General features: G+C 41.5%; 1 protein-coding gene across 1 annotated transcript in view; it reads left to right on the top strand.

The window, feature by feature from the left end:
- NSMCE2 (NSE2 (MMS21) homolog, SMC5-SMC6 complex SUMO ligase) overlaps positions 1–15,298 on the top strand; it is a 265,597-nt gene that overhangs the window by 25,214 nt on the left and 225,085 nt on the right. The window contains exon 3 of the mRNA XM_081324456.1: positions 10,362–10,468. Within this exon, the coding sequence (XP_081180582.1) occupies positions 10,362–10,468 (107 nt within the window). The remainder of the gene's footprint in view (positions 1–10,361; positions 10,469–15,298) is intronic.

Below are 15,298 nucleotides of genomic sequence, written 5' to 3' on the forward strand. Positions count from 1 at the left end.
GTTCTCAGGAATATAATGAAGAGAGAGGGGAAGCATTTTCAGATTTGCAAAATCCTATTACTGCAGGCTTACAGTAAAGGTACTACTATGGGAGGGGACGTGGTGGCTCAGTGGGTTAGGACGCTGAGCTTGTCGATCAGAAGGTCAGCAGTTTGTCGGGTCAAATCCCGAGTGCTGCGTAGCAGAGTGAGTGCCTGTTACTCGTCCCAGCTTCTGCCAACCTAGCAGTTCGAAGGGACGTAAAAATGCAAGTAGAAAAATAGGGACCACTACGGTGGGAAGGTAACAGCGTTCCGTGCGCCTTTGGCATCCAGTCATGCCGGCCACATGACCACGGAGACGTCCTCGGTCAAGTGCTGGCTCTTCGGCTTTGAAATGGAGATGAGCACCGCCCCCTAGAGTCGGAAACGACTAGCACGCATGTGCGGGGGAACCTTTTACCTTTACCTATGGGAGTACTCATGGTTTTGGATTCTTGTCTAGACTATCTTAAGGGGCAAAGAAGAGGGGAGGGGCGTCAACCTATTTGTTCTGTACCAGCCTGCTACCGGCCCTGCAGAAAAGGCAGGGACAACCCCTTTTACAAGAAGGCAAGAGGCTGGAACTAAGCCTGCCAAATTTATGGACACAAAAGCAAACAGAACAAGACACGAACCATGAAACAGGAGCTATTCAAGCGGTTGCCTTCAGCAAACCAGCCCTCCTACGCATTCCCCTTTTATACAGTTCAGGGCGTGGCTTCTCTCTGCCTCCTTCCGAGGTGCCCCATTGCCTTCCTCTGTTTACTCCTGATTGACTGCCTCCTGCGTCGGGCGTCCTTGAACAGGGCCAGCTGTGGGTCATCTTCATCCACGCTGTCAGGCTCACACAGCTGGGTCTGCGTCGTGACCAGGTGGGAGGGGCCTGGCTGAGGGCTCTCATCAGCAAGCTCTCCAACCCCCTCAGCAACCTCTCCAACACCCCTCTCCTCCTCCTCTGAATCGTCCGACCCAACTGCCGAACCCACAGGCTGACCCTGAATCACAACACTATTCTCCAAAGCACCTGAAGGTAGGACAAGAAGCAATGGATGGAAACCGATCAAGGAGAAAACCAACCTAGAACTAATGAAGAAGAGAAAGATTTTTTTTCTGACATTGAGAACAATAAACCAGTGGAACAGCTTGTCTTCAGAAGTTGTTGGGGCTCCATCACTGGACATTTTTAAAAAGAGACTGGACAGCCACTTCTTTGAAACAGTAGGGTTTCCTGCTTGAGCAGAGGGTTGGGACTAGAAGACATCCAAGCTCCCTTCCAACTCTGTTATTTTGTGATCAGTTGGGTTAACTGAATCTTCTTCAACATGTTGGTTTTGCTGTACCCATTCACTATGTCTCAGCAGGTGGCAGCATCTAACTGTCCTTGGCTACTCTTGAAAAAACTAAGCAGTGTTGGTCTTGATTAGAAGTCTCTGGCTATATTAGTAGAAGACTGGCTACGAAATCCTAGGGATGTAGCTAAATTGGGAAATTCGGGGAAAAAAAGGCAAGGGGAACAGAGAATTGAGCTTGAATTAAGAGAAACTTTCCTTTAACATCACCAGGCAGCTTTTGCTTATTCATTTATTTTCCAAATTTCCTTTTTCCTCTTAGTTGGGAAGTCAACTTGATTTCAGCTTTCTCCAGTTTGCTGTCTTTTGAATATTAACTTCAGCTTCTGACACACTAAATTGTAGACACAATTTTTCTGATTAATTTACTGAGACCGTTTTCTTCTGAACTTCCCACTTGGAATGAATTTTCTGGGTTGGGGACAGAGGTAAGCAGTAAGGTGAAAAACTCTGCAAGAAATATAAATGTTGTCATTAATCAGTTGCTAAAAGACACCAATAATCCATTTGTTCAGAAGGTAGCAAGCAGAACGTGCAAAAATTTAAATCTTAGGTTGCTGGTGATACTTTAAAAGCCCTTGGAAATGCTAAGGTCTTTTCATCGTAAGGCAAGGAAAGATGTAACGAAACTGGTTTGCATTTCTCTGGAACAGTTTCAATGTCCACATGCCTGGCATGTTTTGCTAAAGATGGCCATAGTCTCACACATTATCTTGAGAAGTTAATGTTATAATTGGGGAAGCAGCATTCTTTTCAGATGGAAGGTGTTTAAGGGAAGAGGTTTCTAGGTTAGGAGTTTAGTTTTGCAACAACCTGCAGCTGTGGACAAGTTGTGGCACAGACAGTCAAATAGGTCACAGGCTGGAAAGCAAGCAATGGATGGGCCAGTTGTCCAGGAAGACAAATAAGATGACAGGAACATGATAAAGGCCAGATTGGGCAGAGAAGTTGAAGACAGGAAATCTGTTCAAGTCTGATTATGTCTTCAGTGGTTGGTGAAGTTCACTGACTTATAGCTACCAATCTCACAAACAAGTGGCTCTGGGAGGCATACTGATGGTCCTCAAGGCAATCTAGACCGGTTAGTAGAGCTCTGAGCAGCAGTGAGGCATCTCTGGCCTTCAGGGATTTGCTCAAGTCTCATGTGTCTCTATTAGTTGGTGAAGTTCACTGATGGTCCTCAAGGTAGTCTAGCCCTATCAGTAGAGCAGGGGTCTTCAAACCTGGCCCTTTTATGACTTTTGGACTTCAACTCCCAGAATTCCTCAGGCACGCTGGCTGAAGAATTCTGGGAGTTGAAGTCCACAAGTCATAAAAGGGCCAAGTTTGAAGACCCCTGCAGTAGAGCCTTGAACAAGAGTAAGGAATCTCTGGCCTTCTAGATTTTGACAAAATATAACTTTCAACATTTTTCAGTATTGGTTGTGTTATTTGGGATAACTGTGAGTTATAATTCAAGCCATCCCGAAAGCAACAAATGTCTTTTCATAAGCTTAGCAGATACCCTACTTATTCTGCCTGCATAAGGAGAACGGATGGTTTGGCTTGATGGGACTTTATAGAACTACAATTCAATGGGACCTGACAATACAGTAGGAAAAATCATTGTGATAAGGTACGGTGCATACTTTGCACTTCAGAAGATTCTAGCCAATGAACAGGTTAACTTAAAAGATTCTGCTTTGTGTTATATTATAATTGTAAACTTCTGGTATAAAAAGGGCACTTCTGCTCGGGGCATATCATCTGAGAATTATTAGTGCAATGTTAAAAAGAATGATAATACACAGAAGAGATAAGGTAAAGGTTCCCCCACACATGCGTGCTAGTCATTTCCGACTCTAGGGGCCGGTGCTCATCTCCGTTTCAAAGCCGAAGAGCCAGCACTTGTCCGAGGACATCTCCGTGGTCATGTGGCCGGCATGACTAGATGCCAAAGGCGCACGGAACGCTGTTACCTTTCCACCGGAGTGGTCCCTATTTTTCTACTTGCATTTTTACGTGCTTTCGAACTGCTAGGTTGGCAGAAGCTGGGACAAGTAACAGGCGCTCACTCTGTTATGTGGCACTCGGGATTCGACCCGCCAAACTGCCGACCTTCTGATCGACAAGCTCAGCGTCCTAACCCACTGAGCCACCGCGCCCCATACACAGAAGAGATAGCAAAGCACAAACAGCTGTGTTCCTTCTTAGTATATAGAACAGGACACCGAAAACATTTAATATTCTGCTTGAGCGTAAAGTTCTGTCTTGCAAGCATCCAAGCTGTGATAGGTAGGGGTAATAGGAGTTGTAATCCAAGCACATTTGGAGAGCAGCAGGTTGAGAAATAGTGCTGTACTATGGAAAATGGTGTGCACAAAGTGTACATACACATGCTAAAAAATTAGAGGCCTATTTAGTCTCTGTTGAGCATCATTATTAAATTAGCAACAGAGGCACTGTGGGTGGATTGTTGAGCCCGGAAGAATAAAGTGTAAGAGATAATTAGTTAATATCCGTCTTGTCTCAGTTGGGCTCCACCTGTTTGTTAGCTCCTTTTAAAAAACAAAAAGTCTTGAAGTTTCATAACAATTAAGCCATTCTCAGCAAGTCTGAGGGTTTTCAGCTCTCAAATCACTTTCTCTGATGTGAATGCTATTGTTGCAATTCCTTGCGTTATCAATGTTCTGATGTATAGCTCAGTGGAGATTAGTATTGGTTGGAAGTATGATTCATTGGGAGAGGAGGGTGACATGTGTTCGCCAAACAAACTTATGATTCGTGAAATGTGATCCATATCAGTTCTGAAGGAGAGAAGGTCACTGGTCACCTGGATGGTAGTGGGGTTGCTTCCCAAAGGATCATGGGAAAATAACTGCATGAAAGGTAGGTGAGAACAGGAGGAGACAGGAGTTTGTTCCGGAGACTGATGTCTACAACTTCATCTGGATGCCAGTGAATGACACTTTTCCCAAGTCTGAGAATTGGATACGCTTTGGAGAAAAAGAGTTCTAGCCTTTCACTTATTACATTCTTGTTCTTTTGGCTGTGTGCACAAATTAGGTTAATCATAGTTTGCTTCAAGTGTTATGTTGCATAATGGGTTTGCATGCCCCATTAATCCATAAAATACAGTTTACAAACCACAAAGCCGAATTTTCTGTAACGAGCTAAAACAGATTGGAGAAACATTGCTGTAAAGCATGCAGCCTTCTTGCCGCAAATTGACAATGCCCATATAAATACAAAACAATACAATTGACCAAGTAGGTTTGACAAAAGAAAACTCTTCACTCGACGCATAATTATGGAATTTATGTTTGTACAGTGTTCTCATAGCAGGTTTGCTGAAGATACTTTGATGTCTGAAGCAAAAGACAAGATGACATCCCTTCTCCATTTTACATACAGAAATGGACAAAGTTGATGTCTTCAACTCTGCCTGTTTCAATCAACTAAGATTCACAGTCCATTTAAGAAGAGAAAAGAGACTTAGGATTTTTTCCGAGATTTGGTTATGCAGTTGTGAAGCTACCTTGGAGAAGACTCTTCTCTGTAGCAGTAGATGAACTTAAGACTCAGGTGTACACTTTTCATCAATGAATGAAGGCGAATGTACTTGTCCCTGGATAATGTTGCAGGATCCAATCTGGGTCAGTCACTGGGACCAGAAATTTTGTCTTCCAAGTTTTCGGACTCATGCTGGAGCCTGTCCTCAGGGAACTTCTCTCCAGCAGAGTTTGTGTGCTCACACTCGGTCTCCAGCAAGAGTCCGAAAGCTCAGAAGACAAAAACCTCTGGTCCCAGTGACCGACTCAGATTGCATCCTGCAACTTTCTACCATGTAACATGCTTAGACACCAAAAAAATCTTCAGTGGCTTGCCATGACTAATTCATAAGATCATGTTTTTCTCCCGATAGTTTATTCCTTGTTTTGTTCATTAACCCATTTCCTTTGCCCAACATGCTGCACTGTAAACCAACTCTATGGATTGAATTAGCACATCCTATGTTTAAAAAGTGATTGACAGCTTTGTGGCCCAGCAGCTTGTGAGGACCCTAGCCCATCACTTTAAACTGGGTCCAGAAATGTATGTGCAAACAGTTTAAAAGCAATGAGTCCACCTTACTGTGCAAAAACCTGAATGTTTGTGCTACGTTTTGCATGATTTGAATGCTTCCAAGTTGTTTCTATTAAGTTAGCCCTAGTTAGAAAGAATTGCTACAATCCTGTTTTGTAAGTGAAACCAGGCTTGTTTAAGATAACTCATCTGAGAATTTGACCTTCCAGGAGGAACATTAGATGAGCAGGCAGTAAGGTAGATTGCTATATTACAGTGTTTCTCAACCTTGCCTGTGAGATGTGTGGACTTTAACTCCCAGAGTGCTGGCTAGGGAATTCTGGGAGCTGAAATCCACACAATTGAAAGTTGCCAAGGCTGAAAAATATTTCTGTTGTTAATATATGAGGCACTGAATCTATGTTTTGCTTGGGATGCTGTAGCTAGTTAAAGCACTGAAGAGTCCTTTACCATCCTGGCTAGGAAGTGGCTTGTTTGTATGATGCTGTTCATGGACTCTACCGAGAAAAGAAATTGCTCAATGGGAAAGGAAGCTAACTCTGGACTTTTGTACCGTTTACATGCCTTTTCCATGAAAAACAATACCAAATTATATGTTGCAATGGAGAAGGGGTTTATTTGGAGGAAAGGTGAGAAGTCAGCTTAAAAGACATGTATTTGGATTTTTAAATAATAGGTTTCTCCTTTCTTGTGGAAAAGATAAATCTTATGATTTGCTTCAGTTCTGTGGGCAAAGCACAGCTTCTGGTTCGTGCTGTTCCAGTTTGGATAACCCTTTATTATTTTTGTTGGGTTAGAAAATGCTGACTCAGATTTGATTTTATAAGGGATGACATTTAAAAGCATGGGGGCTAATTATAGTTTCAACCGTAGTTCCGCAGGAGAGGGCATTCATATTTCTGTTAAATATTTCTGGAGCAATATGATGAGTCATTAAATACAACTTCTGCACTAAATACCCTGATTGCCTAACGATTAGGTGTTGGTAACTGAAATCACACGCACTCACACCATTCTTTCTCTCAAAATCTTTCTTGCATAAAACCAAGGAAATGTTGTTCTGAGTAATACATTAGCTGGGGTTGCCCAAGAATTGTAAAATGGCCTTTGGTTGCACAACATGTAAAAATGCAGTCTGGAAAATGTCTGTTATGCCTATGACAGAAATGTTACTTCTGTAAATACATAGACAAAAATAATAAAGAAAGAGGATAATATTTTTGATAGTGGTGAACAAAATATATGGAAGCTGGCAATGAATCAAAAATATTTCATAGCCAGCTGGGGGAAAGCTTGTGTAGTACAATGGGCATAGATACCGAAAGACTCAAAATTCAGAATTAAGTTAGTTTGCTTCTCTTCAGACCATTGTGGATTTTTAACCCATACTCTCTTGTGGGGTTAATATGAAGATAAAGTGGGAATGGTTTTCAAAAATATAGATGGTTTTCTTCCAAGTAATGGCTTAGATTAGTGTAACCTGTTAGGAAACAGATCTTATGATCACCCCAGTACTTCACATACCTCTACAATTCAAATGCAAAAATGTGACTAAAAATTCTTTCTTTCTTTAGTTGAAAAAAAAATTAGTTCAAATAACCAAGACGTTTACATACTCAGTAAAAAATTGTATGCAAGTAATAGTAATATAGATTGAATTCTGTCCTACCCTTGGCTCATATTAAATGTTGCTACTTTAAAATTAAGAAATCTAATTTTATTTTATTTTTTATTTATTTTTATTTTAATCCCATTTATATCCTGCCCTTCTCCGAAGACTCAGGGCGGCTTACAATCTAAGCACAAATCAAATGTGCTTAGCAATACAAATGTGCTTTTGCATACAAATTGGAAAGAAAAGTCTTCTTTCCATTTCTTTTTTTTTCCAATCAGATCAGGAGAAATAGGGGCTCCTGTAATGGTGCTACTATCAACCTTAGTTTGATATAAGAGGCTAAAAAAGAAATGGGAATATATCAAGCCATAAATAATGTTGAGCAGATGGATAATTCGGAGTCAATCATAGCTACCATAGGAAAATAATAATTAGCCAGCCCATCTGTCCTGCATTCTAGTAAAAAGAGGTTCAAGCAGCTTTGAAAGGTCCTGCTTTAATTGATTTACCGGTACTAATAAATGAGCTTTAAGAGTTTTGGCTTGTTTAGTTTCCGAGATTCTGTGTATTAACTCCTTAGCTTCTTGACAAAAAGCTGAGCTAGAGAAATTCACAGTAAATCTTTCTGGGTCATACTCTGCTGTTAGAGATTTGATGGTTCACAGAGAGGAAGAGAAAGATTTTAAATCTATACTCATTTGTGAGTTACAGGCTCATTAACTCTTATTTCCTGGAGAGCAGGTTGAAGATAATTTCTATAGGGGCAGATCTTGTCCTCTGATTAACCAACCGAATTGGGAGCAGTATATCTTGGCGCAATTGGGCATTTCCTATTAGTTGAAAACACACTGTTGTTAAGCCTTCTTCAGGCCTACCACAGGCAAACCTATTGTGGTATAAGAATTTAAGAGGAGGCTTTTTTGTTCCATATTTTGTTCCCACAGGGAAAACCAGATGTCTGTTAGGAAGTCCACAAGTTGGAAACTCATTTGGGCCCCATAGTTACTGAAATCTACAGACTAGTAGTTACTGTTAGTTTAATCCTTCATGAATGGTCTAACCCTCTTCTAAAGTCCTTCAATCAACCTCTGGAGATTACAAGTAAATATCCAAATATATAGGCAGTTCATGACTTAACAACCATTTGTTTAGTAACCTTTCAAAGTTACAGAGATTTTAGACCAAATTATGTTATAAGTCAAAGATTTATACTTGGTATTTGGTAGCAACATGGAGGTAGTTATTGTTGCCATCTTATGGGATATACTTTCAACTTTTCAGTCTAGCTCATAACTTTTCTCTGGTGGTCCCCCATCTTAGTACTAAACAGGTCTGACTCTCCTTAACTTCCAAGCCCCAAAAAGATGGTTGGTGATATTCATTGGATCTTGTAGTGCTGAGTTCCACAGTTGAACTGTGCCGTCTTTACGGCAGCACTTTTGAGTGCTGATGCTAATGGTATGGAAAGTTGAATTGCCATATTTACATGTACCTTGAAAAAGACAATTGATTTCCTCGAAATGCTTAACCATAGTAGGCCATAAATTGCAGTTGTGATCCTGGCACAGCACTAAGGTGATTTAATTAATTAATTTATTTAGGGCTACTAACTTTAATCTTAATGCAGCGAGCCTCTACTTGATGTCTTAGATTACATGAAATGACTCTAAATACAATTTAAAACACAAATACACATTTTAAATTATAAACAGACATTTAGTAGAAGAATTCAGTAGAGCAAGATAGGCAAATGGCTTTTGAAACAGAGAATCCATCAACATACAAGTAGTCCTTGACTTACAACAGTTCATTTAGTGACCGTTCAAAGTTACAACAGCTCTGAAGAAAGTGACATTTTTCCCACTTATGACCATTGCCGCATCCCCATGGTCATGTGATTTACTTTTGGATGCTTGACAACTGATTCATATTTCTGAGGGTTGCAATGTCCTCAGGCCATGTGATCACCTTTTATTTATTTATTTATTTAATTGGATTTGTATACCGCCCTTTCCCGAAGGACTCAGGGCGGTTTACAGGGTAATTAAAACAAGAAATACAAAAATTAAAAACAATTAAAAAGATTACAACAGTCCCTGAAAAAGTAAAAAACCCCAATTAAAATTAAAATTAAAATTCTCAGCCTGGGCCAGAGAGCTCAAAGAGCCAGGTCTTCAGGTCCCGGCGGAATGAATGGAGGTCGGGGGCAGTCCTCAGCTCCACGGGCAGCTGGTTCCAGAGGGCAGGCGCACCCACTGAGAAGGCCCTCCCCCTGGGTGTTACCCGCCGGCAATCTTTTACCGGCGGCACCCTGAGAAGACCCTCCCTGTGGGAGCGCATTGGACGAAGGGAACTTGATGCTGGCAGCAGGTGTTCCCTCAGATATCCCGGACCCAAGCCATTTAGGGCTTTATAGGTCATTACCAGCACCTTGAATCTCACCTGGAGGGCAACCGGAAACCAATGCAGCTCGCGGAGTAGAGGTGTTACATGGGAGTATCGGGAAACCCCCATCACAACTCGCGCGGCTGCATTCTGCACCAGCTGAAGCCTCTGAGTGGTCCTCAAGGGCAGCCCCATGTAGAGAGCGTTGCAGTAGTCTAAACGGGAAGTCACAAGCACATGAGTGACTGTGCGTAGGGCATCTCGGTCCAGGTAGGGTCGCAACTGGCGCACCAGGCGAACCTGGGCAAAAGCCCCCCTGGTCACGGCTGCTATATGGTCTTCAAAATTGAGCCAGGAGTCAAGGAGGACGCCCAAGTTGCGAGCCCTATCAACAGGGGGTAACACCTCACCCCCCATCGTTAAAGGTGGAATGGTCTGGTTAACCCGACCTTCTGACAAGCAAAGTCAATGGGAAAGCCAGATTCACTTAACAAACAACTGCAGCGATTCACTTAACAAATGTGGTAAGAAAAGTCATAAAATGGAGCAAACCTCACTTAAGAAATTTCTTACTTAGCAACATAAACTGGTGGTTGTAAAGTCAAGGGCTACCTGTATTTGAAATTCACGAGGGAGAGAACGTGATAATTTCCCTCAAACCATCACTAAAAAACTCTGTGATCGCTATCAATGATGGTTAGATCTGGTGGTCTTTAAAAGAAGCCACTCAGTACAGTTTTCTATCCATGCAGCATTTAGGGAAATAGCTTTTATACATTTAAATCAAACTATGTTGCCCCCTGCCATTTTCTTGCATACATTTAGTATGTTTTGGTCTCTTTAGTTCTCTCTGACATCTTCAGATCCTAGTCATGTGAAAGAGCGAATTCTTTTTTTTTTTAATGAAGTAAACTTTTTATTTTGCAGATGACCGGAAAGAAATTGACACAATGGAAGAAGTGATGTTGGAATATGCTGTAATGAACAGAGAACTGAGTCATTATGTGCAAGCTGTTGAAGATACAGTAAATCAGGTAAATGTGGCTGATCCTTAGTACAGCTTTTATAGCTTTCCCATGTCATGGAAGCAAACCGGAGTTTGAAACACTCTAATGATTAACGAATTGTATGAGATCACTTTTCTTCTCTTGACATGTGACAGATAGTGAATTAGGAACTGAGTCACAGAAGCCAGGACTGTATTCATATGTACCTTTTGTCTCTTAGAAGAGTGGCCAGTATCTGCCCTGCCCATGTGAGAACCATTTGTTTTTCAACTGCTTCTTTCAGGGTTTTCTGGTGCCCTGTTTAATTTTAAAGCCGCTATTAGTAGTGACTAAGGAAGATGTGGGAATGCTCTTATTTTTCCTTCCCTGTAACTTGGAATAAAAGGGACCTCCCTTGGAAGTGTATCTAAAGCACTTTAAGTCTGACTTTTGCAAATTTTTTAAAGTCACAGAACCCATTCATTGAAAAACAAAAGTCCTTGAATTCCAGCTTAAGAGCTAAAGCTGTCGTGATGGTAAATTGGCTGACTTTAAATGAAGGTAGGTGGGGTTTGCTCTTAGTCTCTCACAGGCCCCCATCAAATCCTCTAATCTTAATTGTAGGAGTCGGTGGAACACAATTTGGAAAATGTCCTTTCAGTTACTCAGTATGTTATATGAGCTCAGCATTTGTTTCTGTACCAACCCCCTGGATTTTAACAAGTGACATGCTTTTGCAACCTTCCATAAAATTCTGGAACTGTTTCAGGTATTTCAGTGGAATTATGAAGTGTTCGAAATTGTGCAAAAAAAGAAAAAAAATCCTTGAGGAGGGGAAGGAGAGGTTATGAAAGCTATATAGCTATATATGGAAGATGAGAATTTAAAGAGAAGGAAAAAAATTCTGTAGAATAAAGGGAAAGGTCAGTGACAGTGCTAAGAAACTTTTAAGACACACCCAACTCCATCCATTCCCCAACCAGGACCATACTACTGTGAAGGGACTACAATTCACAGCCAGGAACCTAAGGAATTCTGGGAGTTGTAGTCTCAACACATCTACAGGGAACCAAGTTGGGGATGTCTGAACTATTTAATGACATGCAATTATAATATGTGGAAAGGAAGGTTAGAGTTAGGGGGAGGAATATTAACAATTCAGAGACTTTTCTGATGAGTTATAGCACCAAATTTGTTAGGGGCTTGGGTTTGGCCAAGAAGTTTGGGTAACCTGACATATTAGCAACCAGGTGGTATAGAAAAAACTGTAGGATTGATTGAAGCCAGAGATCAGAGAGTTGGGTTGGATAGATCAGAAAGCAGTGAGAGGCATGGAGTTGGGTTTGACATGGTGAAAAGAGCTGTAGCATGAAACATGCCAAAACTGTGTCTTCAGATATACTTCTTCAAAGTTTTACTGGCAACTGGATTAGTCCTTTCTTCCAGAGTGTCTTAAAGATTAAGAGATGAATAAATTAAAAACTGGAAGTTTTTAAGAAGACACTGGACAACCATTTGTCTGAAATGGTATAGGGTTTCCTGCTTGAGCAGGAGGTTGGACTAGACCTCCAAGGTCCCTTCCAACTATTATTGTTATTGTTATTATTATATTCATTCATTCATTCATTCATTCATTCATTCAATATGAACTTCAGTCAACTGAGCATTCAAATTGACTGGCGCTGATGGTTGACATGGGTTGCTGCCAGCATCCTAGGTATCAACCAGGTACCTCCTTAAAATATAAGATGTTCCGAGTAGCACAGTTTTTTGTAGCATTGCTGGAGTTAGTGCAGGAAGCTGCAGTTTCTTGATGTATTTTGCAAAGTTTTTGGACATAGTTCCAAGTGCCCCGATGACAATGGGTATCACTGTTGTTGTTGTTGTTATATAAAGGAGCACATTTGTAGCTCAGCCTTGAAAAGATGGGTCCTTGATACTCTCTGTCAGGGACGCGTTGGCTCAGTGGTTTAGGACGCTGAGCTTGTCAATCAGAAGATCGGCAGTTTGACGGGTCGAATCCCGAGTGCCGTGTAGCAGAGTGAGCGCCTGTTACTCGTCCCAGCTTCTGCCAACCTAGCAGTTCGAAAGCACGTAAAAAATGAAAGTAGAAAAATAGGGACCACTACGGTGGGAAGGTAACAGCGTTCTGTGTGCCTTTGGCGTCTAGTCATGCCGGCCACATGACCACGGAGACGTCCTCGGACAAGCGCTGGCTCTTCGGCTTTGAAACGGAGATGAGCACCGGCCCCTAGAGTTGGAAACGACTAGCACGCATGTGCGGGGAAACCTTTACCTTTACCTGATACTCTCTGAACTTGGTTATTTTCTTGCAGAAGTTTCATTACCCAACTAGGTAACATGCATCAGTGAACTGTATTGACGATGTTGCCTAGTTTGAGTAATGAAACTTTTGCAATAAAAGTTACCAAGCGTAGAGAGCATCAAGGACCCCTCATGATTAAGTCACTTAGCCTCTGTTCCATTGCACTGACTGAGAGGAAAGCTCATGACATTCTAGTTAAAGATACAGTTGCCACAGATTGAAAAGGCTTTGCTGTTCGGTCAATTTTGGAAGCAAGGCCTTTGTCCTATAACATAAGGGGGAAGTGAAGGCCAAAGGCCCATGGGCTTGTAGAAAAGCAGAACTGGCATTCCTGCTCTTTCATAGCTTTCGGCAAGGGTGTTGGCAGAAAATGCCCTTTCTCCCTTGGTAATAAAAATCCTAGGCAGAACACTTCAGATTGGTGTATTTTACATGGATGGTGATACCCAGGCTGTTTTGATGAAGAGCTGACCTTGGATGACCCCGTCAGCACAATTGCTTTACAGGAATCACATTTAGTGGCATTCATAGTGAGCAGCCGCAGTAGCTGTTTTTGGCAGATTGGTGGGTGTTGTGTAAGTAATCATGAGATCACTTGCTGGTTCCCGGAGCTGTGGATTTCTTTCTTTTTCTTTTTTTTCCTTCCCTCTACCTCAAATAATCCTTCACCCTTGCTACTTATAAAACAATAAAAGGGTCTGTCGAAAATGAAAAATTGGTAGCAAAATGTATAGGTGCGTAGCTGAGAAAGCCAAGTTTTTGTTGACTTAAGCTGTTGTAAGAGCAAAAGGGCAGGTGAATCACACCAACATCCTCATTTGATTGACTCAGCACTCATTGAATAAGAAACAAGCAATTGACTTTGGGAACCCCGTTGTTTAAGCAGAAATGAAAACTCCCTTCTGTGCACCTTTTAGCTTACCTGGCAGGTAACCCTAACCTTGTATTACTTCTCTTTTTCGGTGGGCTTAGGTTATTTTTATTCCTCCCTCCCTTTTTCTTCAGATTAGGTAAAGTAAAGGTAAAGATTCCCCGCACATGCATGCTAGTCGTTTCCAACTGTAGGGGCCCATGCTCATCTCCGTTTCAAAGCCGAAGAGCCAGTGCTTGTCCGAGGACGTCTCCGTGGTCATGTGGCCGGCATGACTAGACGCCAAAGGCGCACGGAACGCTGTTACCTTCCCACCGTAGTGGTCCCTATTTTCTACTTGCATTTTTATGTGCTTTCGAACTGCTAGGTTGGCAGAAGCTGGGACGAGTAACAGGCGCTGACTCTGTTACGCGGCACTTGGGATTTGACCTGCCAAACTGCCGACCTTCTAATCGACAAGCTCAGCGTCCTAACCCACTGAGCCACCGCGTCCCTTTTTCTTCAGATTGATCAACATTAAATTAATAAATTTAAGCAATGGGCTTAAGAATATCTTTATTTAGTTTAATTTTTAAAAAGAAGGAAACGTTTATGTTTTATTTAAAACGTCACAAAGTTCAAACAAGCCAAGATTATACAGTAGTCCATTTTGCAGATGGACTGCTCTATAATCCGGACTTCTTCAAGGGCGAGCAGTTGTCTGAATTTTCAACCTATCGTGAGAGCACCAGATTGGGTAAGTGTGGGAAATATACAGAGATTTGGACACAGCTCTTACTATTCCGATAACCAGTAGCAAAAATTATTTTCATTTTTTTCTTTGTCATGAGGCAGCATAAAGAGCAGGAATAAGCTCTGGATAGAGGATAGAAGACGGGTAATCCTCGGCTTATGACTGCAGCTGGGACCAGAATTTTGGTCGTAAGTCATAACAGTCATAAGTCGAGGAACCCATGTAACTAGACTAGATTTTACGCCTGTTTTTACAGGTAAATGATATCACATATGTGAACCCATTTCCCAGATGGGCATTTTTTGCTGGAAAAATGCTGCAAATCAACAAAAAATGTCATAGATTGTGGCCATGTGGCCACAAGATGCCACAACCAGTTGTAAATGTGAACCAGTTGTCACGTGCCCAAAATCACAGTCCTGTAAACACGGAGGGAGGGGGGGGGAAGACGCCACAACATTTTATGAAGGCTAGAAGTACTTTATGGGCCATAAAACAACCTTTCCAAGGCTGCTTTCCCCTATTTGTAACTCCAAACAGTTGTTTAATGATAGGTCGTAAGTCAAGGAGTACCTGTCAAACATATGGATTTTTTATGCAGCTGTTAGTTAATCAGAGATAGCTGAGATCTGTATTAAAGATCCTATACTTGAAGAAATCTGATTGTAGCATTTTTTCAAATTAAGATTTTGTTAAGGAAAATCTACTTTCTCTGATAATGACCAATTGGGTATAAGGGTTATAGTGTTCACTGCCCTCCATACAATGTACAGATAGTCTTCAACTTAAGATCACAGTTGAGTCAAAAATTTCTGTTGCTAGGTGAGACAGTTGTTAAGTGAATTTTGCCCCATTTTATGACCTTTCCTGCCATAGTTGTTAAGTGAATCACTGCAGTTGTTAAATTAGTAACATATTTGTTAAGTAAATCTGGCTTCCCTACTGACT

Source organism: Vipera berus, assembly GCF_964194415.1.
Source record: "Vipera berus genome assembly, chromosome: 3".
In the NCBI taxonomy this organism is placed as follows: Eukaryota; Metazoa; Chordata; class Lepidosauria; order Squamata; family Viperidae; genus Vipera; species Vipera berus.